Here is a 27,370-nt window from a genome sequence, read left to right on the forward strand (position 1 = left end):
GCACCCCACTTACTATCCCAGTAAGTAGTGAGAATGCAGGATTTGCTCACTTGCTAATGGTGAGGCCTTTGGGTAGCTGAAAGATCCTGACTTCAGTTATGTTATAGTAACTGGCGTTCTATTGTACACAAAGCTGCTGCTGACTATCCTACAGTACATGAGACTCCAACTTAATTTTTTTCACACTTATACCTGTCCAAACCAATTAAACTTCATAGTTATTTCAAATGCTTAACTTCCTCCAGATGTTTGTACCATGGTTAAATAGACAGTTGGCTGTTTTCTGCTGATCTCTTGGGCTGTCATTCCTCATTGTTCCCACATACTCCTGCTCAGAGGTCCCCATTGATCCCAAACAATGACTATAAACTCTTTTAAGGGCTTCATTGCAACAGTTAACTTGAGGTAGTACACTCAAGTTTCTCCGCTTGAGCAAGCCTTGTGTTATTGAAAGCTGCCATATTGCAAAACAGCACTCATAATGCACAGTGATTGGATTAGCAGCGCAGTGACTGGGTTAACTGGTGGTGACTTATAACAATGAATTCCTGCATCTCCACTGCATACAAGCTCCAACCAACCCTCTGCCTCACACCCCCTCCAACAGACCAGCTAGTTTGAATTCTAAGCACCACTTGAGCTGGAGACGTGTGTGTGTGTGTGTGTGTGTGTGTGTGGGGAGCTGGAGACGTGTATGTGTGGGGATAGGAGTCAGATTATGGGGGTAAAACTTTAGATGTGGCTCTGATAGCATAATAATGCCATGAAGACAAACCCTAAAGCAAAAAGGCAGTTGGATATATACAGTATCTGTACAGCAAAGACAGTAACTAAGACATGTGGCTAATACATTAATGATGTTCTAAAACAGACTATTAATATACCACAGAAATATCCCTTCTGTGAAACAATTAGTGATAAGTACTGACATAGCCATACAGTGACTTGATTTCCACATGGGAGGCATCTGTTAACCAAGCAGGTGTTCAGAGCTGAAACAATTGCTGTTCAATATTAGCAGTATCTCTTACATGTTAAATTAGGTGTTTCTTCTGAAGTTTGGTTGTCTTTCCAATGTAAAAGAAAGTTATTTAAACTTAATATAAGCCATCTAGCTATACTTACTCAAATTTGCCACCAGAGGGTCCACAGAGTTGATTGAAAAGTCTTCTTCAAGAAAGAAATAAACTTGGAGCTTTTGTTTCTTGGGAAACAGTGAAGTCTCATAGTAGTTTAAGAGATGAGGCTTTATCCTTCTCATAGAGGATGCTGGTAATCTATCAGTGGTTGAGTACTTCACTGCTTTAGGCCCAACTGCCCCCTATGTAGGGGAAGATGAGACTCTTATCTTTGGTTGTGATGGATCCTACATCCATAATACTGGCTTACGGTTTTCTTGCCTTCCTTTTATTTTGCTCCTGAGATATATATTGATTGGCTGGAGACTTCCTCCTGGACATATCGTGGAAAATTGCCAGGTGTCATTCAGTTGCTTTTTCAGTCGTGCAGCTACACAGGTAGTCTGTAAACTGACTTTTAAGAAGAATGAGTCTATAACTTTCAGACTGTTGATCCATTATTATCTGAATTTGAAGAGACTTCTTTCAATAGAATTTAAATTACACATTAGTTTTTTTACTGGCCTTTATGGGTTTGGCAGTCTCTTTTTGCTGTAAAAGTCCTTTTTATGTTTTTCAGTTTAGTTTCTGCTCTTGGAATAAACTCCAAAACTAGAATTCAAATCTGAGGTTAGGTTGGACATGGTAAGTACAGTTGGCACAACTCCCCACGCTTTTAGAACTTAACATTCAAGAATAACTACTCTATCGAGGATTACTAGTTAATATTCATTTTCTTACTAGGACAAATAAGCACTTGGAATGACACTGTCCTTGCATATTCTACAGATTAAATCCTGCTTTTAGCAAAGCTAATCAATGGCATAGGTTGCATAGTATATGAATATCTACACAAAGCACCAGTCTCGCGGTCTGTCATATTTTTAAATGTATGTAATCCTCTTTGACTTAAAATTGGTGACCAGTAATCTTGAAAAACATATACCATTTATTAAAACTATATTTAGACGGATCTCCTGCCCATAATATATGTAGGCTTATAAAGTTAATCTGAATTTTCTGCATGCAGTATAATTTGTAACTGTATGTGCAGTGTTATGAAAGATTCCATGCTGAGCATTGCTTTCTTCTGTGAAAGTTGTGTATTAAGGTAAAGATTTATTTAATTAAACTTTACATTTGAGCTGGCATGCCATCACTTGTGACGCCAGCAGCAGAGGGTTCCAATGTCCAATCAAAAACATCTGAAGTAAACCCACCGCAACAGTTATTTCCCTCTTCTGATTATTTTAACATTCTTACTCCTGAGGGAATTCTGTGCCCCTGTGTGTGTGCAGAATTTATGTCCCCCGCAGAGTTCTTTGCTTCCTCGCAGAAAAATGACTTTGACAGGGAAGCAATGGAAAGCGTAAGAGCGGTCATACGACCCTCCTCAGCAGTATGTTTCGGGTGTCCAGGGCAGCTGTCAGAGAGGTAAATCACTGTGGAGCAGGGGGCAAGACTTGAGAAGACTTGGCTGGTGGTTCCTATCTTGCACCGGGCTCACCTGCTAGTCCCAGCAGGGCTAGGAAGGATGGGACTTTCTCTTCCCCTGCATGGCATCTGAGGCCATGTCAGACCCACCTTCGGATTTCTCCCCTAGCTGTAGGAAGCTCGGCAAACTGTCTTCTTCCCCAGTCCCCTTGTGCTTCCTGCACCCATTGCTCCTCAGCTGCAGGGGAAGGGATCACTGTACAGGGAGCTGCTCCCACATCCACCAAACCCCCGTGCATCCAGAACCCCTCATACCCAGACCCTCCCACTAAGCCTCATCCCCTTTCACCCAACCCTGCCCCCCCCCCGCCCCAACGAGCCCCACTTCCCCTGCATCTGGACCACCCCAACAAGCCACCCGGATCGCCACCCTATTGAATCCCAACCATCTATACCCCCACACCCAGACACCCCCCGCCCCACTGAGCCCCAGCCTTCTTCATCTGGACTGCCCTGCAGAGTCCCATTATCATTGCACCCACAACTCCCCAACAAGCCCCTGTGCATCCAAATCCCGCACTGAGTTGCCCTCATCCAGATTGCCCCACACAGAGCCCTCTCAACCCACACCTGGGTCTCCCCTCCCCCTGCCAAGCCCCTCCGCACTTGGATCCTGCATTGCTGAGCCTATCTGGTGTACCTGGCACGGAGAGGCAGGGCTCTGGGGTGTTCCTGGGGCAGGTCTGGCCTTCACACTGTGTCAGGGTTGCGTGCAGCCTCTCCGCTGAGTCCATGTCCCTGGGGGGAACCGCACAGTGATCTCCCATCTCTGTGCAGCCCGTGGCCTGTGTTCCCAGTGCCATGCTGGAGCCTCCATATTTATTTGACAAATAAAATTTGCGGAATTTTGCAGATTCTTAAAATATCGTGTGCAGAATATTTAAATTTTTGGTGCAGAATGCCCTCGGGAGTAAATCATTCTGCAGTTTGGTTTCCATCATCCTCATTCAAAGTGATGCTTGCTCTTTCACACTTTATCGCTTCAATGATATGTTAAAACTGTGCTGCATTTCACTGTTTGGGAGAGGATTTATATGTATATTTTTTCCAGCTTCAGCCCCCTAGCAAGCTGAGGCAATGGTCTTAGCTAGAACTGCAAAAAATGTCAGCTATGCTAGACGTTTTACCATCCCAGTACAAAGGTGCTCATACGGGTTATACGAAATGTTTATACCATATCTATGCTATGACAAACATGCATTTAATGGTATCTGTAATCTCAAAGATTTGTGAGATAATTTGGAACAAATGCCTTTCCTTTTAGCTGTCTTTTCGGAGAGTTCACCAAAACTTCTTTTGGCTTCTGCCTGTTTGCCCAGAGAAATATTTGTGGTTGTGACAATGAGCTTCAAATCCTCCCCTTTTTTCTGGGGCAGCACAAGAGAAGAATAAAACAGTTTTAAAGAAAATTATTCTAATCAGTGTCCTGATAATTACAGAAACATAACCTGCAAATGGAAGATTACTCTCTCAAAACCTGAGGGCTTTTCTCATTTTGGTGGCTTTCATACTTTGGTGTTAAAAATTGTTGCCTAAAATTAGGCTTCTGCCTGAAAAGAAGTGTGGGTTTATGAGCTTAACTAAAGGCCTACATTTAAAAAAAGTTCTTGTTCAAATTGTTTATCAATTTACTATACGTGAGGCTTTTTATTCTCAAACTTTTCTTCCTAAATCTGTAACTCCTATATACCTATTTTTCCTTTTTAAAAGCTGTTGCTGCCTTAAGACAGGGGAAGTTTTGATCTCTGTTCAGTTATTCTGTGCCTTGATACTTTAATTATAGGCACTATATGAAACAGTAAGTAAAATAAAAGTTCCAGTGATTTTCAGATATCCCCAGTGATATGTTTATTTCTTGGATTTGAAATTCCAGCCTTTATTATCTGAAGTTGACACCAAAGCTATGTTATGTATAAAATGCTTAAAGGGCTATTTTAAAATAGACTTTTAACTGCTTGTCGTCCCTCAAACCGCCCCCCTCCCAAGGCCTCAATTTTCGTCAGATACAACACTGAGCTTGCAACTCATTCATAGTCTCTTCATGGCAACTTATTGTGGATGTAACTGTTGTCATTTCTAGAAAATCAGGCCCTAATTATCTTTCTGAGCCTCCTGCTGTTAGTGGTGGCTTTCCTGAAGGAAGACGTTGCTTGTGATGTTAAGCGTTTTGGTCAATCTGCTGAGTCAAAGGGAGATTATAAACTGACTTTCACATGGCTTCAGTGTGGTTGTATCATTGAAAAGAACACTTAAAGCAGCCTAGCTTCAAGAGTGTTCTTTAGCCCTCCATTATCTTCGTTTTTTTTATTGTCTCTTGCTTTCATCTGCTCCTTATTGTTGTTCAGGCAAGGGATTGAAATATTCATGCAGGATTCTAGTGCATTAATGCTCTGCCTTCTTGCAAGAAGGGAGCAGTCAAAGAAGTCCAGCAACGTGTGTGTGTTTGGCCCGTTGCCCAGAAGAGAAGTTGGAGTTTCATCAATCCTTATTAGAGACTGACTGACTTTATTTTTTGGTTTGCTTGTTTCCAGATTCAGGAGGACCAGTTATAATGTTTGACATGAAAGATTTCATTAAGGAATGAAATGTGTGGTGTACAATTTTTTTTTTTTTTTGGTCATGAACATTATAAGGATAAAAATTGATTTACAAGGTCTTAATTTGTGGACTATAGCTAGTCAGTGTCACAAGTGACCCTCCCCCCTTCCTTTGCAGCAAAATGAACAGCATTGAGCTTTGAAGTGTTCCTCCTAATATAAATCCTTAAACACAATGCTGAGAAAAATGGGTAATGTTCCCTTTTTTTCTTTTTTAAACTGAGAATTCTTTCACTAAAGAAGCTGTATTTAAAAAATGTTGCCAAAACACATGCAAAGAAGTTGGATCTACAGTCAAAACCATGCTGTTGCAGCATATTTTGAATGCTGGGTAGACACTCTGGTCTGGCCCCCATTCAAATATCAAGAAATTATTATGTTGCACTTAGGTTCCTACCAGAGTGCTTTGTGAATAGAGTCCGACTATTATGGTAATTTAGTAATGAGCCAGGTCTATCAGATTACATGTAGCAAATATTTAAGGCAGTATGCTCTCTTGATGAGTGTAACGTGTGCATGCATATAGATATAAATATAGATATTTTAACTAGTAAATACTGCTGTTTTGGCCACTAACAAACAATTGGCAGAAGTAAGCGTAGCTCAGAGACTACCTCAAGGCTTCAGTGAGCATTGACAGTGTAGCTCTTGCTTAACTATAAATAGGCATTATCTGAAATTGGAATAGGATCCACTAAAATTGGAACTGAAAAATGATTTAGGCCTGTATAAAAAGGTTACAACAACTTTAAGACTTTTTTCACATTTCTACAGTTTATCATTTATCTACATATTGGTGTTGCCTCCTCAACTGGTACATAAAATGGACATACAATTCTTCGAGAACTTTAAATGTAAGAAATTTAGTTCACTTTGGGAATAGTAACCTGGCTAAATATCTTGTAACTTGTTCAGGTTTAACTGGTCCTATTTGGTCCTTATATATTTTTATGTGGTGTTTGCAATATATATATTACAGACATGTGTACATGCTGTATGTGTAATAAACAACACTGTGTGGATGAGGAGTTCTCAAATGTTCCTAGTCTGCGCTGTATATTAATAGTGTCTTGTGAACCATCTCCCCTTCCATTTGCAATTGTGTGCACTATATCCCTTCCCATTTGCTTGGAGTCAAGTGATATCCAATATCGTTTTTGTTTTAGTCCTTCATTGTTGCACAGTTGTATTTCAAGGGAGTTCTGCATATTTCTTGACTTCCTAGTGAGTAATAAAAGGTCAGTTTTATTAAAAAAAATCATGTGTCAGACCCCCCCCCCCAATGAGATTTTAAAAAAATAAAAATTGGGGCTTCTTTTTATTTGCCATTTGTGGATTTTTTTATTTTTAAATCCTTTAGAAAACACTTGGTCCATATTTTCACTGCAGCCATTAGGGCTAGAAAATTTTCTAAATGAAAGCTGAGATTGAGTCCAGGAGCTGGGGCTTAAACAAAAACAAACCCCTCCAAACCTAAATATCATGAGACTTGCAATATAATTTTGAGTTGGCAACACTGTTTTTCTTTTGTAATGCCTTCTTCTGAAAAGCAGTTTTCAAAGTAGAAAATTGTGATATCCAAGTCCAAGCTATCACAAGATCGTCGTATAGATGATGTTTTATTGACTTGTGTGAGCACAATATTTCCCTATAGTATTAAAACTATGGGAATGGAACTTAGACTTTTTAGAGTAGCAAGTTCTCTTTGTGCTCTAACCATCATAACTGGGATGTGGATATCTGTGTATGTGAATAGCTTTTATAATTATATTCTACTTTGTGAGATCAGAATAATGCTGAGATGTTCTCTGAGAGAGTTGCTGAATAAATTATACCAAAATAGTATTTATCTAGAAGTGTAGTCAGCAAAGTATATTGCTTAAAAGCCAGCCTCTAAGTAACAATTACGTAACTGTCTAGACTTTATGAATCTGCTGTGATTCATAATGGCTAGAATTTTATAAATGTTCTAAAAGCTACACTGAACTTTATTTTTCACAAAAGAGTGCTGCAAGGTCTACTCACCCTTCATAGCAAGGTCAGTACAAATACCTAGATGGAAATTGTTTTCTGTGGTTCTGAAAAGAATCTGACTTCTTTTTAAGTTGTTTCTGTACTTGATTTTTATCATACTAAGGGTATGTCTTCACTACACACCGGGTCAATAGGCAGCGATCGATCTAGCAGGGATTGATTATCGCGTCTAGTCTGCACATGATAAATCGATTCCCGAGCGCTTTCCCGTCAACTCCTGTACTCCAGTACCGCAAGAGGTGCAGGCAGAGTTGACGGGGGATCGGCAGCAGTCGACTCACCGTGGTGGAGACACCATGGTAAGTCGATGTAAGTACGATCTAAGTCGATCTATTCACATAGCTGAAGTTGCATAACTTAGATCGATTTCCACCCCACCTCCCCCTGCCCCAGTGTAGACCAGGGCTTAGTTGAATAAGAAGATTTGTGAGGCAGTCCCTGGAACTTTAGATGTTTATATCAACCAGTGCTGCTGTCCCTCCAAGAAACTTGACATATGTGAACTTAACCAAGTTGCAGATGCATTATGTGAATAATAATATGGGATTTTCTTTTTCAGCCCTTTTTCCAGCTTGTAAAATTACGGAAACTTGGACTCAGTGATAATGAAATTCAGCGGCTCCCTCCAGAAATAGCAAACTTTATGCAGCTGGTGGAACTTGATTTGTCTCGAAATGGTAAGCTAGAGTATTCACAGACTTGTTTGGTTCTGCCCTATTTATTGTACAGAGGAGAACCTTAGAGTTACAAATACTTCAGGAATAGAGGTTGTTCAGAACTCTGAAATGTTCGTAACGCTGAACAAAACGTTACGGTTCTTAAAAAGTTTACAACTGAACTTTGATTTAATACAACTTTGAAACTTTACTATGCAGAAGAAAAATGCTGCTTTTAACCTTTTTAATGTAAATGAAATAAGCACAAACTGTTTCCTTACTTTGTCAATTTTTTTTTAAATTTAACATTTTTTTTTTAAAGTAGTTTAACACAGTACTGTACTTGTTTTTGGTTGCTTTTTTTTTTGGTCTCTACTGCTGCCTGATTGCATACTTCCAGGTCCAAATGAAGTGTGTGGTTGACTAGTCAATTCGTAACTCTGGTGTTTGTAACTCTGAGGTTCTACACTGTACTGTGATTCTCAATATGCTACTGGGGGTCTTTGTATGGCTCTGAAGCCTCTAAACACCATGAAGAATGTGCTCCTAGATAATGCACAGAGTTTTCTGGAGTGCTAGACTGTGTGTGCTATGGTTCAATGCTAAGGGGAGCCAGCAGTAGAACTATAGCATTAGAGTACTGTTCTTCTCTCTACCCACTCCTTTCTGAAAGGTTAAATACTGTTGGCTGAAGGAATACTAATCTATATATCCGGTTTTGCTGTGTGTGTGTCTGTTTGGTAAGGTTTTCAAGCACAGTTTATAAATATACACCTAGAAGGCAGAGACCAAAATGAAAGATGTGGCAGATAGCCCATTGATGTACAAAGGCTATGCCCTGGCTAGATGTCCATTCCATTCCTCATCCTTTTCTGTCTCTCTCCGCCTAATCTTTTGTTGTTCCTTGCTGCAAGTAAAAAGCATGCCGTTTGTTGTTCAGGTCTTGCGCTTGCTTCAACTACTGCTCCTGCTTTTCTAAGCAGTGACAGTGAAATTGGTGTGACTTGTTAGCTTTGTAGCCTGGTGATCCCTTGGTAATTGTGGGAGATGTTTAGGACCTGCAGGGCCCCCTTGCAGCAGCTTGCTGCCCTGATGGGTTAGGAACAGCAAATCAGTGTTTAGGAGTGGAGCATGGTCTCTTGTTGCCTGGGCCAGCAAATATCAGGAACGCTGCAGAAGCAACACACAAGGAGCCCTGGGCAGAGGGGTCACACTCAGTGATGTGCTTCTGGTTTAGTGAAGGAGCAAGAGCCAGTTAAATACAGAGGCAGTCATGTCTATCCTTTTTAGGTCTGGAGTGTTGCTTCAGTGTATACTCCTGAAAATTGCCATGTATGGGGGGGACGGGGACAAAAATGTACCTGAATATAAGGAGAAAGAACACTGAAGAGCTAGAGAAGTGACATTAAACTGTAAGGGAAATTTTGTATTTGTTTCCATTGGTAGAGTCACCTAACCTTTCCTCTCCCCTTCCTTTCCCTCCATATCTATCTAAACTTTGAATCCTCATGTGAAGGTGTCAGGTGATTACATTCTCACCAGACCCCTCCTTTGGACATTCAGTAATGAAATGCAGCCACTTCTGACCCCCATTCCCAAAAGAATTACTGCAGGACTTCCACTGTACTATATCATTTCATTCATATTCACAAAGCTTTGTAGGGAAAAGGCTGTGTGATTGAGCAGGAATTATCTGGGAGCCAGAAAGAATGCATTCAGTTGGTTAAGAAATTGCATTGTAAAAATGGTGTATACATCTCTGTGTTAATGCCACTGGCTTTATGTACAGCATTTTTGGCTGTGTAGGTCTGCCAAGAGATGGCAACCCTTTAATTCCAAAAGAAACAGTACTTTGGCTCAACTCTGTGTTTTTTTTCCCTGCAAATGAAGAACCGATGGAGCAGAGCCATTGGACCTTAAGCAGCCTGACTTCACTTGGAAGTTGGCATGAGAGTTCAATTCTAACAAGAATGGATAGTGTGAATGAATGTTTGTGTGTGGAGGGTGGTGGTGGTTTATAAAATACTTCCTTGTGCAATAACTTCTGAAGTGATGACTTGGACTAAAGTAGGTTGCAGGAAGCAATTTCTCTTGTATATCCAAGGTCCAGTCTTAATCACCCATTTTATTGTGCTATTTTCTTGCTTCCAAGTTCATTACCCAAAATGACTGGCTTAACTTTCTTCAGTTTAATACAGTTGCATGTAACTGCTTACAACTTAGTTGCTTTTGTCAATCTAAAAAAAAACCTTGTGTAAGGATTCTCACAATATTCTAAATATCAGAGTGTTCTGTGCGGTTCCTACTTCTGTTCTTCAGAACAGCTTTATACAGGAGAGAATCTCAACATGCCTAAGGTTCCTCCTACCCAGTGACTCTCTATTAATCAGTCTTTGCTATTTATGTATTCAGCAAAAACTACAATCATGTGTGTTTCTTTCAGACCAAGAAAAACAGCTCTGCTTGTCAAAACATGACCTGCTGCGTGCATAGGGAAGTGTGGTGGTGACATCTTAACTCTGGGCACAAGAGATCATTGTTCTGTTCTTGTCCTAGCTGTCTGCTTACTGCACTAATTGCTTCATTTCTGACCATCCTACTTCCTTCAGAGATGGAATACTAATACCCATTACCACCACTGCCCCTTGTACCTGTCTATTTCCCACATATAAAATGGGATACTCTGAATGTTCTATCACAGGATGAGGTGGAAGAGAAGTTACTGAATGAACAGAATGCTCCCATTCTTCTATCATAGAGCTAATGTTTCTTCCTTTCTCTCCACCCTTCAAGTGATAAGCTGAGGGCAACTTTACATAGGCCACTATCAGATGTATAGATTACAGAACTGCATTGCAAATCGAAAAAAGTGTGTAAAGAGCCAGTGGCATCCCCAGCACCAACAAATATAACTTGCAGTATATTTTAAACTCCAAGATATAAGTGAATTGCTAAATGCAGGCAACACTTCATCATGCTGTCAGCAGAGTGAGTGTCTCTTATGTTGGCATGAAGGGAAGAATGCTACTCAGTGAAAGCTTTGTCAGGGATGGTGAAGATCCGTTCCCTGCCGCCTTTGCTCCTTGCTCTTTATTACTCCCAGAAGTCCCAGCCCTGTGCTTGCTACCCAAGTGCCTGATCTCCTAACTCAGTGTACATGGTACCAGGATTTCTAGGACTGAGGGACATCTTCTGTTCCCTATGGAGGTAGCAGCAGCTGAGAAGGAGAAATAATAATATACTCCAACAAAGAACACATTCAGTACTTCAGAAAAGATGTTTGTGCAAACTTAATCATTGTACGTGTGGGTTATCCCTGCATATGGGACTGGAAATTTAGGACATTTACACGAGGAATTAAGCTAAAGTAAACTCAGTCCACTGTACTTCTGACTGAGAGCATCCACACAGGAGTCTCAGGGTATGTCTATACTTAAACTGCAACAGCCACAGAACTGCAGCTGCGCCGCTATAGCGCTTCAGTGGGAACAATCCCTGTTCCAGCAGGAGGGATTCTCCTGTTGGCATAGGTAATTCACCTCCCCGAGAGGCAGTAGCTATGTCGATGGAAGAATTCTTCCATCGACATAGTGCTGTCTATATCAGGGGTTGGGTGGTCTTAGTTACATCTCTCAGGGGTGTGGATTTTTCACACCCCTGAGAGATGTAGCTATGCCAATGTAGGTTCCCGTTGTAGATCGGCGCTAATGTGCTTTAAGTAATACACTTTAAATTCACACCTTTAGTTCAGGTGGTTTAATTTCTCTGTAGACAAGCCTTTAGGATTCTTGAGTTTGACTGACCAAAAAGTTGTTCCTGGTGTGGGCAGGGGTTCCAGCTTGAATAGCTGGCACAGGCTATCTGCTTGGAGACCATGTCTACGTTAGGAAAGTTGTGCTGCTATATCTATGCTAGTATAGCTACATCAGCAAAGTATCCTGCATAGATGCAGCTTATATCAGCATAAAAGTGCTTTTGCTGGCATAATTTACACCAGTTCCCCTGAGAGACATAAGCTATGCCTGCAAAAGCACTCTCTTATGCTGGTGTGTGTAGACTAGGGGTTGATCTACACTAGAAAATTAGATCGGCCCAACTACATGGCTCAGGGGTGTGGAAAAAATCCACACTGCTGAATGAGGTAGTTAGGTCGACCTAAGTTCCTGTGTAGACAGTGCTCAGTTGACAGAAGAATTTTTCCGTTAACCTAGCTACCGCCACAGGGGTTCTCCTGTCACTGGATTAACTCCAGAGCTGCAGCTGTGTCACGGTAGCGTTTCAAGTGTAGACAACCCCTAAGACTTGTAACTAGAGTGACCACAGCTTCCCAAAGAGAAAACGGGACATTCCCAGCCTCTTACCTGAGGCCCCTTCCCCCAAGAGGCTGTTGCCTGTTGCTGGCACCCTGCTGGCCCCCTCCCCGTGCTGGAATGTTGCCTCAACTTTCTCCCCCCTGCCCTAGCTCTGTATCCCTCCCTGGCGGGAGGAGGAGGCTGGCATCTCCGCTTGCCCCCACCAAACATGTTGACACAAGTGGGCATCCAGACTCTTCTCCCCTCCCCCCCCCCCCCAAAAGTAGGCATTTGTCCCGTTTGCTCTTGCCAACTTGATCAGCAAACGGGACAAATGCGTACTTTTTTGGCGGGGGAGGGAGGGGGGAAGAGTCTGGAAGCTCAGGACCAGGTTTAAAAATGGGACTGTCCTGGTCAAAATGGGACATATGGTCACCCTATTTATACTGGCATAGCTATGTCTGTTTAAACAAACAAAAAAAAAACCCCAAAAAACCAAAAAACACCCCACATGCCTAACCAATATAACTATGCCTGTATAAGTTTTAAATGTAGACCAGGCCTCAGCACTTCTTCTGGCCTCAAAAATAGCTTCTGGAGATGCTAGCCCTACCATGACTAATGTGAACTGTTTTAGCATTAATATAACACTGGCAATGTCTGGGGATTGTAGCAGTGAGGATGATGGCAACTATCCCGTTTTCTATCCTAGCTGTTCACTGTTCCTTGTCAATCAGTAGTTCCTCCACCAACCACTTCAATCAAACTGAGGGGACAAGAATTTACCCATCTTAGTTTCTATCGTGCTTGTGTGCTCACATGATTGAGGTGCAAAGAGCTGATGGCCAGAGGGAAATGTAAGCTGTCACTTCTGTGTGTGCACTATTCTCCTGCAACTGAAGTTCCTTCCCATTACATGTGAAATAAGAAAGCTACCTTCACCTCAGGAGCGATTCTAGGTTCCCATTGTTAGGGGAGTTATTTGTAACGTAGAATTTGGCTAAAAAGCCAGCATTTTGTTGTGCTTTATAATTTATATAAAGGATGAAGACTCTCCAATTTGCTGTTGTTCCATTGCTTAACATTCATAACTTTGGCCTTTCGGATAATAATTTGGAGCCTTGTGAAGACCATTGCTGGGGGAGAGGAGGGGTTAAATGTTCTCTTTGCCCATCTCCTCTTCAATAGCACCTGGCCTGCTTCAGCCTGAAATGAAAACAAGACTTACCTTGCACCCATAGTTGTGGTATATAAATATTATCTTTCTTCCCAATGAAATAAGGAATTCTAAAAGAAAAACTTTAAGGGCCGTCCTGCAACTAGTGTCTTGCTGCCTTTTCATTCTGGCCTTGTTTCTTCTCTCCTACTCCCCTTGTGTTTCTGTCCCATTATATTTCTGTCTGCTGTTGTAGATCACTTTCTTCCTGGGGTGGCCCCGGAATCTGTTGTGTACAGACTGCTGTGTAGAGTGATTAACTTAAGTTTGATTTTTCGAGGCATGTCCCTGTGAGTGTTTCACTTCAGGTGATTGTGCATCCCTGCGCCTTTGATCGGAGAATTTCAGCAGCAGTGCTCATCTGGGTTGCAAATTCGCTCTCCGCATCTTGTGCCATTGTCAGCACTTATCTAGTGCTGCGCAATCAGATCCCCCTCAGTTCCTTCTCAGCTGGCCTCTGCCTGAGACTGAGCTCCCAGTAGTGTTAAAACCGATAACTATACTTAGTGTTTAGAACAGTCTTTTAGAGTGGTCTTAAGTACCCTAATTAGGTTTACTTATCCCTTTCTCCCTGTTTATTTTCTTAAAAAAAGAAAACAAAACTGATTCAAAACAAAACAAAAAAAAAAACTCTGGCACCTAGGTGAGACACATGTCCCACAGAAGTGCTCTCGCTACACCAGTTTGAAACCTTGCGTCAGGAAGGACAGAGACCTACGTCTCAAACTTCTACTAATGGAGAAGTCTCTGCACCTGGCATCCGATCCTGGTCCACAGACTCCCTCTGGACTACAACTTCACCCTTCTCACAGTGGAAGGCTCACTCCTCCAAAAAGGTAGTGAGGAAAAGAGCATTGACTTCCTATCCTAAAGAGCTGCCAAAAAAGAAGTGGTCTCCGGCCCGCTCCATGTCCTTGGTACCAACTGCACTGCAGCTGAGTACTTACAAGACACCAGGAGCCTCCAGTAGCGCGCATACCGTGAAAGTGGGCAAGCTCGGTGTTGAGGGGCAAACAGACATCTATCTCCTCTGCTATGGCACAGACCGAGCCGCCTTAATAAGCGGCAGCAGGATGCTGCACCCAGGCTATGGCACCGCCTCCTGTCCCAATAGCGCAGAGTGCTCAGATGTCAGCACTGACAGCCGCAATTGCAACAGCATCGTTGGCACCGACCACCTTTGTACCAAAATCATTGGCTCCACACCATTTTCTGTACCACAAAGACCTGCTTGTTTCACTGACGCTGGAAACCTCTCTCTTTGGTACCAATGTTTCTCTGGCATGTTCGGCACCATGGGAGCCCATCTCCTCTTTCTCCTCGCTGGAAAATGGAGGGGCCAGAGATGAAGAGGAGGTTGCCTTCTGCTGTGAGAAGGATGGCACTGCGTATGCCATTCCCCACTCAGTGGCCCTACTGGGACCCCTAGAGGCTATATAGGAGACAGTACCCCAGCACCCTGTGGGGAGAGGATTAGATTTCCCCCACCATCCTCAATGACTGCACCATCAGAGCCCCTTGAAGAAAGCTTTGAAGAACAGGAGGTGACCCTGGAATAGGACATGACACCAGCCACTAATATTTCTTCTTTCTTCTTCTTCTTCCCAGATGAGGCCATAATGCCACCGCCACCCACAGCTGCGGACGATTTCAAACATTTCCAAGAGCTCTTTAAAAGAATCCCTGATTCCCTAGAGATCCCTCTAGAGGAAGTCCCAGAGTTCCAACACAAATTATTGACATTTTCCAAGCATTCTCTTCATCAAAAATTGTACGTCTGATAAATGACGCACTCATGAAGTCGGCTAAAAACATGGCAGACCCCGGCTATGATACTGCCCACTTCCAAGAGAGTGGATAAAAAGTACTGTCCCCTCAAAGGAAATGGACTTTTTATTTTCTCACGCTACATCGAATTCCTTAGTGGTTGATGGCATCAACCAATGAAACAGGCAGCACAAATCCAGATCCACTTTGAATGACAAAGAGTGAAAACAGTTAGACCTCTTTGGACACAAGGCCTATTCATCAGCCACTCTTCGATTTTGGATTGCTAGTAATGCTGCTTTAATGGCAAAATATGACCACACAAACTATTCCAAACTCTCAGATTTTATTGACATAATCCCAGAAGACAAAAAAGATCAATTTAAAGCCATTATTTCAGAGGGCCAACTCCCAGCTAAATCACCTAACGGGTATCTTTAGATGCTGCTGACCCGGCGGCACGCTCCATGGCCACTGTCCTAGTTATGTATCAAGCTTCGTGGCTTCACTTGTCTGGCTTCCCAAAAGAAATACTGTCCACAGTGGAAGACCTCCCATTTGATGGCCAGAAGCTGTTTGCGGCAAAGACTGATGAGTCCCTTCACACCATGAAGGACTCTCTGGTGACTCTTTGCTCCCTTGGTGTATATACACGCCTGCATCAATAAGAAAACAGGGTAAATACTATGCCACACAATGTACAAGGTCTGTCCCATATGCCCAACAACAGGAAATATGACACACAAAGGCACAGACCGAGACCTCCAAAGCATCAACTACCCTCAGCTCAATCATCAGCATCCCACCAATCCTCTGAAAAACAACAATTTTGCGGGTTTGGTCAAGGGCTTGAGAGACCTGTCCCTCTTCAGGGACCCCTCTCATGAACACCTTCAATGGCAAGAAGTAAACCACCTCCTCCATCTGGGTGCCATACAACAGGTATCATCACAACACAAGGAAAAGCTTTTACTCCCACTACTTCTTAACCCAGAAAAAGAATAGTGGATGCAGGGGAGGAGGGTCTATTTTCTACCTCAGAAAACTCAACAAATTCAACCAGTGGTTCGGGATGGTCACATTAGCAACAATAATATCAGCATTGGAACGGGGGACTGGTTTTCAGCCCTCGACCTACAAGATGCCTATTTTCACATAACCATACATCCTGCACACAGGAGGTCCTCAGGTTTACTCTGGGGACAGAATATTATCAATAAAAAGTTCTGCCTTTTGGCCTTTCGACAGCAGCGTGTGTCCCCCCCAAATTCTTGCGGTAGTGGTGGTACACCTCTGCAAGCAGGGAGTGACAGTTTTTCTCTATATGGACAATTGCCTTCTAAAAGTACCCACAGAAGTAGATGCCATAGACATTATGCACAGGATAATCACCCTCTTCTCGCGGTTGGGATTCCAAGTAAATATAGAAAAATCAACATTGACACCCATGCAGGAACTGGACTTCAACAGGGCCCATCTTGAAGCTCTAGAGGCCAAAGCGTCCCTACCACCGACCAGATTAGTTACTATAAACAGTCTGATCTTCACAGTACTGAACAGCCCACAGATGTCGGTGCGGACCTGTCTCTAGCCATTAGGCCTCATGGCAGCAACCACATCCGTAGTATGACATACATGACTTCACATGCTCTGCAGTCAGGGTTCGCTAAGAACAGTCTACATTCCACACAAACATGGCCTGAACAGGCACCTCACTGTGCTGCTCAAAGTCAGACTCTTTACGCTGGTGGACCCAACCCCACAACATGTGTGTGTGGCAGTCCCTTTCAGACAGAATCTACCCTCAATGCTTCTCGCAACAAATGCCACCTTGATGGGGGGGCTTACCTACACATCGTACAATTCAGGGAAGATGGTCTCCCTCTGAGACACTGTTACACATAAACTTCCTGGAATAGCGCAATCCGCAACGCATGCTTGCACTTCCTGCCCTTGATCAGGAGCAAAACCAGCATTGCCTGAATGTTTTATATAAAACTGACTGGGGAGCAAGATCACATTTCCTGTGCAGTGAAGCCAGGAAACTATGGAACTGATGTATCCGCTACAATGCCTCATCTCTCTCTCTGGATGTCAGAACACCGCAGCAGATACAAGGAGGAGGGAATGCTCTCAGGACCATGAGTGGAAGCTAAACAACACGGTTCTGCAGAACATATTCAAACACCGGGGTCACCCATTCATAGACCTCTTTGTGACATCCCAGAATTATAAATGCCCGCAATTCTGCTCGAGAGCAGGGTTGGCGTGCTGATCCCTGCGCGATGCCGTTCTTCTCAAATGGGATGTCTCCCTGCTATATGCGTTTTCCCCCATTCCCCTGCTATCAAAGGTAATACACAAAATAAGAGGAGACAAGGCCAAAGTCACCTTGATAGTCCCCACATGGCCCAGACAAACTTGGTACTTGTACCTTTTGAGGATGGCGGTATGTGCACCATGCACTCTTCCACTTCTGCCAAATCTTCTATTGCAAGATGCTGGACAGGTGTATCACACAAACCTGGAGAGGCTTCTCCTGAGAGCATGGCTCCTACACGGTTCCATCATGACGAACTGACCTGCTCAGAACAGCTGAAAAACATATTATTGAACAGTAGAAGGACAGGTTTCAGAGTAACAGCCATGTTAGTCTGTATTCGCAAAAAGAAAAGGAGTACTTGTGGCACCTTACAGACTAACCAATTTATTTGAGCGTAAGCTTTCGCGAGCTACAGCTCACTTCATCGGGTGCATACTGTGGAAAGTATAGAAGATCTTTTTATACACACAAAGCATGAAAAAATGGGTGTTTATCACTACGAAAGGTTTTCTCTCCCCCCACCCCACTCTCTCCTGCTGGTAATAGCTTATCTAAAGTGATCACTCTCCTTACAATGTGAATGATAATCAAGTTGGGCCATTTACCACCCATAATACTTCATAAATGGAGGAGATTCTATACCTGGTGCAAAAACAAACTATCCCGAGCTGTTACCGCCCACTTACCAATGATTTTAGAATACAGGCTAGAGTTCTTTAGTTACAGCTTATCCCTTAGCTTGCTCACAGTCCATCTCGCAGCTATTACCGCCTTTCATCACAAGGTAAACCCTCACCAGGAAAAGTGGCATAAAGAAGAAGAAAGAAGACCACAAGCTCTATGAGATCTGTATTTTCCTATCCTATCACCAAACACTTTCTTAGGGATATCAGAAATGTCCACCCTGAAATAGGAGTACCTGCCCCTCCTTGGGACTTGAACTTGGTAATATGCTGCCTTACCTGGGCCCCATTTGAACCATTAGCAACATGCTAACACATCTGTCAATGAAGGTGGCATTCTTAGTCACTATCACGTCTGCCCGACGAATGGGAGAATTAGGGGCCCTCCTGGCACACCCACTATATACCATCTTTTTCAACGACAAGGTCACTCTAAAACCTTGTCCTATATTTTTACCCAACCAATCCATCTTGCCTCATTTTTCCCTAAACCTCATGGGAGAAAATGGGACTCAATATTTCACCCTCTGGACATCAGACACACACTAGTGTGCTACTTCGAGAGAACTAAGATCTTCAGAAAGTCACTGATACTTTTTATTTTAACTTTGTAATGATCTGAAAGTTCCACCCTTTCCAAGCAGAGACTGTCTAAATGGATTTCTGGATGCATACACCTTTGCTACTAACAGGAGGATATACAACCCCAAACAGAAATCTGAACCCATTCCCCCAGATCCTTATCAACCTCAGTAGCCTTTCTCAACAATTACCAATCATGGACATACGTCAAGTGGCCACCTAGGCGTCCGCATACGTGGTCAGAAAACATTATACAATAGATCCGAGCTCAAGTTTGGACAAATTGGTAGGACTTAGTGTGTTATCATCCGTTACCCATGCAAGTCCTAAGCCCCTTCTATCCACTGAGGGGCACTGCTTGACAGTCACGTGAAGTGGAGCACCCACAGGGACACTCTTCAAAGAAGAAGAGACGTTTACTCACCCTGTACAGTAATTGAGGTTCTTCGAGACGGTGTTCCTGTGCGTGCTACGCAACCCGCCCTCTTCCTTCTTCTTCAGACTTCAATTTCCGGATTCTGTGGTAGAGAAGGAACTGAGAGGGGTCTGGTTGCGCAGTGCAAGATAGATATCGACAATGGCATGAGATGGGGAGAGCACATGCAGAACCCAGGAGAATTTCAGTAGCAGTGCTCGTCTATCAAAGGTGCAGGGATGTACAATCACCAAAAATGGAGTACCCAAAGTGACACCATCTTGAAGAATCTGTTACTTCACAGGGTGAGTAACCTTCTTATTTCCAACTCTCCCCTCACTGTCTTAATACTGCCAAGTATTAAACTTACCTTTTTTTGTTAATTGTGTGTTTTTTTTAAATAGCTTTTTGTTGAGAACGGTTTGTTAAAAACGGGTTTCGGAGTAACAGCCGTGTTAGTCTGTATTCGCAAAAAGAAAAGGAGTACTTGTGGCACCTTAGAGACTAACCAATTTATTTGGTAATAGCTTATTACCAGCAGGACAGTGGGGTGGGAGGAGGTATTGTTTCATATTCTCTGTGTATATATAAAGTCTGCTGCAGTTTCCACGGCATGCATCTGATGAAGTGAGCTGTAGCTCACGAAAGCTCATGCTCAAATAAATTGGTTAGTCTCTAAGGTGCCACAAGTACTCCTTTTCTTTTTGTTAAAAATAGAATCTGAAGTCTACCCTGGACTTTATTTGTAGATGCCCTCACTAAAAGGTGACCAGAAAAGTATTTGAGTGATGGTGCTTTCTTAAATAATTAGGTATATTGGTAAGGGAAACTCATTGCTACATATTTAGTTTCTCTCAAATTCTGTTGTGCTAATACTGAATATAAGACAGTGAATTTCCCTCTTAGAAAAAGCCTTAGATTGAAATCGTCAGCAGGTGCAGGTCCTACAACCTCTTAATGTCATTGTTTGTTTGCCAGTATAGAAGTGTGACGTTGTTTCCTTTTCTACATTGCTTTACTTCTCCCCCAACCTTCCTGGCGCCGGGGATGGGGGAGGAGACTTGAGTAAACCGTGTAAGCAGCATTAACTCAAATTATGTCTGAGAGAGCATAAATATGCAAGTAATAGTTATTCCATTGTAAGGCTGTGTCTGCATGGGGATTTTACCAAAATCATTCCCACCAGTGTCCTCCCCAGTTCATCTGTAAATTTTCTTTGTGTAAAGAAGGTTGTAAGGAGGTACCAAGAAAGAATGAGTCAGTCAGGGATGTGAATGTCAAAGAACAGATAAGATGTGGTAGGCTGATTTTTATAGCGGATCTGTGAATATTTTAAAGGTTATTAGGAAACACTTATGGATTGGTGTAAGGAGCTGGACACTATCCTTGGTAGCAACCCCACCTCCACTGTCGAGAGACCTGTGGATACTCTGGTGGGAGTGGACAGTGGATTTAACCCTGTGGACGAAGTTGTGGACGAGGTGGTTGGTTGAGTTGGAGGACGATGCGGAGCACAAAGCAGGGTCGTTTGGTGGTGTGGCGAGTTAGGACTTCTTTTCCACTCTGGATGGGTCTAGTCAATTCCAGCAGTCTGTCTCTGGCGCACATGATGCGGGAGAGGAGAGCCCTCTTAAATGCTGTTTTTGGGTTGATGCTAACCGAAGCAAGGAGGACATGTTCAGAGAGGTGTTCCAATCCTCAGAGGCTGAAAAAAGAGAATGCAGGAAGTGGAGAGAGACCCTGAAGGAAAAATTTAAAATAAAAAGGCAGGACAGTGAGGAGCGCATTGTAAAGGGCCAGGAGCAGATGATGATGATAAAAGTGATGGAGACACAAGCAGAGATGTTTAAATCCCTAAGCATGCTCCAGGCAGAATACGGGTGTGCTCACTCCCCACCCCACCTCACCCCCCCGGCCGGTTGATAGAGAACTGCCTTCCCAAAACTCCTCCCGCACATACCTTGCAACTTCCTGGAAAGTCTCAGTACTCCGTTCACTCCACCCCTTTGGACAGATTCCAGAATAAGAGCTGGACTTACACACAGCTATAAGAGCCTATGTGCCCTGCACTCTTATCTCCCATCCTACCAAGCCTTGTGTTTGTGGTGTTAATTGGTATTTAATAAAAACAAACTGTCAAAAAGATAAGCAATCTTTGTTTCATACATGTAGTGGTTGGTCGTAACAGTAATACATAGTGTCAGTTTGATCATTTGCTGACTGTAAATCCCAGTCAGGAATCATCACAATTTTCATGCAAGGTGGCAAGTTAACAAAGCATGGCAAAATGCTATGTAGAAAACACATTACTGGTGCTTATTGTCAAAACGTTGTCTCAAAGCCTCCCTGACTTGATTAGCCCCCCATTGTGCCCCACGAATAGCCATGGTATCTGGCTGATCAAATTCAGTCGTCGGGAGATCCACCTCTGTGCTCCACCCTGTGGGAAACTTTTCACCCTTCGCCTCACAAATATGGAGAACGCAGCAGGCTGCTATGACCATGGGAATATTTTCCTGGTTTAGGCCAAATCTGCCATTAAGGAAGTACCAGGGCATTTTTAGTCTGCCAAAGGCACATTCTATGGTAATTCTGCACCTGCTCAACCTGTTGTTGAAGCACTTCTTGCTGCTGTCCCGGTTTCCCGTGTAAGGCTTCATGAGCCATGGGAGTAAGGGGTACGCTGGGCCTCCCAGGATCACTGTAGGCATTTCAACATCCCCTACTGGTATCTTATGGTGTGGAAACAAAGTCCATGCTTGGAGCTTTCTGTACAGGCCAGTGTTCCTGAAGATGTGTGTGTCATGCACCTTTCCAGACCATCCCATGTTGATGTCAGTGAAATGCCCACCGTGATCCACAACCTCCTGCAATACCATAGGGAAGTACCCCTTTCTATTGATGTACTCCATCGCAAGATGGTCCAGGGCCAGAATTGGAATATGCATGCCATCTGTTGCCCTGCCGCAGTTTGGGAATCCCATTGCCTCAAAGCCATACACTATTTCACGCATATTGCCAAGAGTCACAGTCCTTTGTAGAAGGATGCAATTAATGTCCCTGCGTTACCGTAGCCCCAGTGGTTGACTTCCTGACTCCAAACTGATTCGTGACCAACCCATAGTAGTCTGGAGTTGCCAGCTTCCACACAGCGATCGCCACGTGCTTCTCCACTGAGAGGGCAGCTCTCATTTTGGAGCCCTTGTGCAACAGTTTTGGGGCGAGCTCTGCACATGGTTCCAGGCAGGTGCTTGTCGTCCCAGGCTGCATAACAATGCAGTCTGACCACTCAGTGCTTGTTTCCCAAACCCAAAAGCAATGGTCCACTGTGTTCAGCTGCTCCATGAATGCCAAAAGTAATCTGGTGGTGCTTGTTTCTATGGCGTACAGCAGGTTAGGCAACTCTGATTCCTGTTCAGATTGGGTGCTCATGGCCATCCATAACAGTGACCACAACAGTAGATAGTAATGTGGTACCCATCCTTTCAGACAGAGATGATGGACACACAGTAAAGAGGGATCTGTTGAAAAATGCAGTTGGAAGCCCATAGAATACTGGGTAGCCCATAGAATCTTCATAGGGAAAGTAATATCACCCTCTGTACTAATATCTCTTTTGGTGTGTAAATATACTAAACTCAAGTGTGGTTTTTGTGGCTTTAAGTATGTGACTATCAGTCTTTAAATCAGATATTTAAAGATATTTGTATTCAAGATTGGATCTCGTCTTTGAGCCAACATTTAGACGAAGGAGTTATGGAAGAAGAAATGCATATTATGCTTGGTTTTAGTCTCTGAATTCTGGCAGCGTTCTGTTCTTCCCATGACCCTGCAGAATTCCTTATTCATTTGCTGCCAAAAAAACCCCCAACCTCCTGTAAAAATAATTAGCGGGTCAGAGGGTATGTCCGCTAGAGACTAAATGAATTGGATACGCACAGCTTAGAAGAGATAAGGCTACAAATACCTGTAGAAATGAAAGACAAGAATGAATTAGTCGGTATACAAGACTAGTGAAGATAGAAATGTAAGTTTTTGTTAGTGACTGGGATGGAAAAGATCATCTTCACAGTGAGGTCTTGCAGTGGAATTATATAATTAAGGAAGTTAAATAAGGGAGTGGATTTCCAACAAATAGAGTTTGGCTAAAGGATTTTTTTTTGGTCTCTGTATTGGACAAGATGGCCCAAAAAGTAGCTTCTAATCTTATTCAGTTGTGAAACCTGTAAGCCTGTAACTGTATTTCATCTGTGTACTACTGCAAAAATCATCTTAGTCTTCCTAAATCCTTCAGTTTTGGCTGCAGAAGAATAGGGCCATACTACTTGGTCACTTCAGAAACTGAGACCATTTCACTCCTACCCATCTCTGAATCCAAGACACACAAAATATTCTGACCAAAAAGCTCTCCATGGACTTGCTCAACTCCTACTTTGTCATCACCTCTGTTCATTCATTCCACTTGCCTTTACCTCCTGCCCCTTTAGTATGACTCACTACACTTGGGATTCTCTGTGTGATTTACCTGGAACTCCTCCTCAGGGGGACACTTTCTTTTCCATCTCACCTTGGAACCCTTCCATCCGTTTCACGTTAGCCTATAATTGATCACCTCTACTTATCCATTCTTTCCTGATGTTACTGATGGCTTAAATTCATCACTAACTAGTCTGCAAGTCTAGTGTTTTGCTTTTAAATCTCACCCCTTCTTCCTTGTCTATATAGCTTCCCTTGTTCTGCATGTGTAACCCATGTGCTTTATAAAGTAGTATCTTGGTGACTTTTTTTTTTTTTTTTTTTTGAAGCCCAAAAAAGGAAGAAAAGCATCAGTCATTTGCATCTCTTCCTCACCTGTGTGTGCAGCGGAGTAGGGAACATGGTTATAAGATTGCCATGCCTTTCTGGAAAATTGGAAGCTCTTTGGGGCAGGGACTGTCTTTGTTCTGTATTAGTACAGCACCTAGCACAACCAGGTCCTGGATCCTAGGCAGTGGTACCAATTGAGGGGGAAGTGGCGAATGCCACTTTAAGTATTGGTCCCATGCTAAATCAGTACAGCTGCTGCCAGAGCCATTCGGAGCATCATTTTGGCTGCTTGGCTGCAACGCCACTGAAATTTGACCCAGCTGCCCCTTTTTACAGACGGAGGGGCATCAGATGTTAGTGAAGTGCCAGGTTGCAATGCCAATGAGGTTGCAGCATCACTCAAATTTGGCCCTGCTGCCCCATCATCCAGATGAAGGGGAGTCTGTTCCTGTACAGTGGAGCACAGGGGAGTCTGCTGAGAACTCTACTCCTGGCAGCACTGGTACAATGAAGCAAGTGGGTAAGACTGAGGCTCCTTGGCTGAGGGAGATCTGCCGCCCCAGTGGTGGGGAGGAGGTTGGGACAAGTAGGACTAGGGTGAGGTCCCTTCTGTGGGGTCGGTGGGGACTGGAATTGCCCCTGCTTCCAGATATCTGAATTGATGTCTCTGCTTGTAGGCACTTACCTTAGACCTTCGTCCATCCCATGCTTTGCTGCACATTGGGCTACCCACATTTGCCATCCTTGCCTATCAACTGCCCTTCTCTCCAAATCTTCCCTTTTCACGTTGAGGTGCTTGATGTCATTCAGAACTGTTCGTTTCCGTGTTATTTGCGGTCTTCCTCTCTTTCTTCTTGCGTTTTGTGGCTTCCATTCAAGGCAGTATTTAGTAAGCGTTCTCTTTCCATTCTCAGCACATGTTCCAGATGCTGATTTCCCTTTTGTAGATTATTTGTGAGGGTGCCTTGTCCAGTAATTTATCTGACTTCTTCGTTTGTCTTCCTATCTCTATATGTTGTTCTCAATACAGTAACTCCTCACTTAGTCATCCTGGTTAACCTGGTTAACGTTGTTTCGTTATGTTGCTGATCAGTTAGGGAACATGCTCATTTAAAGTTGTGCAATGCTCCCTTATAATGTCGTTCGGCAGCCGCCTGCTTTGTCCACTGCTTGTAGGAAGAGCAGCCTGTTGCAGCTAACTAGTGGGGGCTTAGAACTAGGGTGGACCAGCAGCCCCCCATCAACTCCCCGCTCCCCTAAGTTCCCTGTGCGGCAGCTGCAGGCTATCAATTGCCGGCAGTTCAGCTGTCCCTCCCCCCACTGCCATGTGCTGCTCCTGCCCTCTGCCTTGGAGCTGCTCTCCAGAGCCTCCTGCTTGCTGGGGGGGCGGGGTAGGGGAGGAGAGTGGGGCTAACATCAGGGTGTCCCCCTCTCCCCTGCACCCCGCTTACCCCATCTCCAAAGAGCAGGGGACACGCACGACAGGGCTCAGAACGGAGGGAGCTTCCGTCTCAGCTTGCTGATTAACTTAACAAGGTAGTGTACTTAAGAGTGGGGTTGGTGTACTTAAAGGTTTTATATGTGTGTGTGTATGTATATATATATATATATATATATATATACATATAAATGAAATAGTCTCTTGTCTGGCAAAATTTTTTTCTTCCTTGGAACCTAACCCCGCCCCCCATTTACATTAATTCTTGTGGGGAAATTGGATTTGCTTAACATCATTTCACTTAAAGTCGCATTTTTAAGGAACATAATTACAACGTTAAGTGAGAAGTTACTGTATTCTTATCAGACGTTTGTGATGAAATGCATCCAGTTTTGGTGCATCTTTCTTGGTAAGTTGCCATGTTTCACTGCTATATATTGTGATGGCAATAACAGTTGCTTTGTACACGTTCAGTTTTGTCTTGAGGAGATGTTTGAGTTGCCAGATGTTTTTGAGTCTTCCAAATGCAGTGTTTTCCTTCCCTATTCTTCTTGCCTCGGAATTGGTACCATCTTGGCTGATGGTACTTCCAAGATACGTAAAATTGTCCACCTTCTCTAGTTTCTCTTCTTCAATTCTGATTTCTGTCCCTGTAGTTCCTATTAGCATGACTTTTTTTTTACATTTCTTTGCATTGTATCTCAAACCTGTCTTCTCCATTACTACTTGGTTTGTGCATTTTTGTAGTCTGTTGGCATCTTCGTTTATAAGAGCGATGTCGTCAACAAAGTCTAAATATAGATCAAATGGCCTTGAATTGTTCCATTTTAGGCCATATGTATCACTGTCACATTGTTTTAATACACAGTTGATGACTAGCATAAATAAAAAAGGAGACAGGACACACCCCTGCCTTACACCTGTCTTGGTGCTGAATAGCTTACTCAATCCACTTTTAATTTTAATGCAGCATTTATGAAGGCATTCTATGCCAACTCAGAAGTTGATTGATTTTGTTGGAATTCCATATTGTTCTACAATTTTCCACATTGTTTTTGTTTACACTATCGAATGCCTTTTGAAAGTCCACCAAATTGATGGCAAGACTGCCTTGGAATTAAGTTGTGCTCTCAGTAATCCGTCTCAGGGTGAAAATAGCATCTGTGCATAATCTCCCTTGTTTAAATCCAGATTGTTGTTTATGTAGGATGGTATCCATCTTTCCTTTCATTCTGTTCAGGAGGATGCTGCTAATACTTTTCCTTTGATAGACAGAAGTTACTCTCCTCCAATTTGAGGAGTTGTGTAGATCACCTTTCTTCGGTAACTTGATTATTATGCCGAGGGTCCATTCTTCTGGCACTTTCTCTTCCATCTATATTTTGTTGCATAGTGAACAGATGACTGATTCCATGTCTTTGCCTCCATATTTAAGCATCTCAGGATGAATGCTGTCCAAACCAGGTGCCTTGTGTTTTTTTTTTTTTTTCCAGCTTCTGCAATCCATTTTTTCCTCAGATACATCTATATCTAGCTCTAATAGTTTGTCATTGTTAAATTCCAGTCTTATAATTGGTTCTGGTTGGTTTAGCACTTCTTTGAAGTGTTCCACCCATCTATTTTTCCTGTACCTTCTGTGTTTTCAAAATTTCTCCTAGTTTCCCTTTCACTGGGACACGTCTGAATTTTGATCCATATCCTGTTAACAGTTTCAGGATCTTGTAGACTGTTCTTGTATCACTTCTTTCCCCTGCTTCTTCAGCTTTACTAGCCTTACTTTCTATCCAGTTTTGCTTATCTTTTTTGCATTGTTTCTTTACTACTTTGTCAAAGTTCCTATAGGTTTATTTTGTTTCTTCAATCGCATATTGTAGTATTAGAGCCTTTTTGTTTTCTTCTTTTGTCTATAGTTTTCTGTTTCTTCCGAGATCCACTGTTCTTTATTGCTT

The 27,370-nt window shown here is 43.0% G+C and overlaps 1 protein-coding gene across 1 annotated transcript in view; it reads left to right on the forward strand.

The window, feature by feature from the left end:
- LRRC1 (leucine rich repeat containing 1) overlaps positions 1-27,370 on the forward strand; it is a 121,565-nt gene that overhangs the window by 11,582 nt on the left and 82,613 nt on the right. Inside the window, exon 2 of the mRNA XM_073336268.2 lies at positions 7,803-7,920. Within this exon, the coding sequence (XP_073192369.1) occupies positions 7,803-7,920 (118 nt within the window). The remainder of the gene's footprint in view (positions 1-7,802; positions 7,921-27,370) is intronic.

The sequence above is a fragment of the Lepidochelys kempii genome, chromosome 3, assembly GCF_965140285.1.
Source record: "Lepidochelys kempii isolate rLepKem1 chromosome 3, rLepKem1.hap1, whole genome shotgun sequence".
In the NCBI taxonomy this organism is placed as follows: Eukaryota; Metazoa; Chordata; order Testudines; family Cheloniidae; genus Lepidochelys; species Lepidochelys kempii.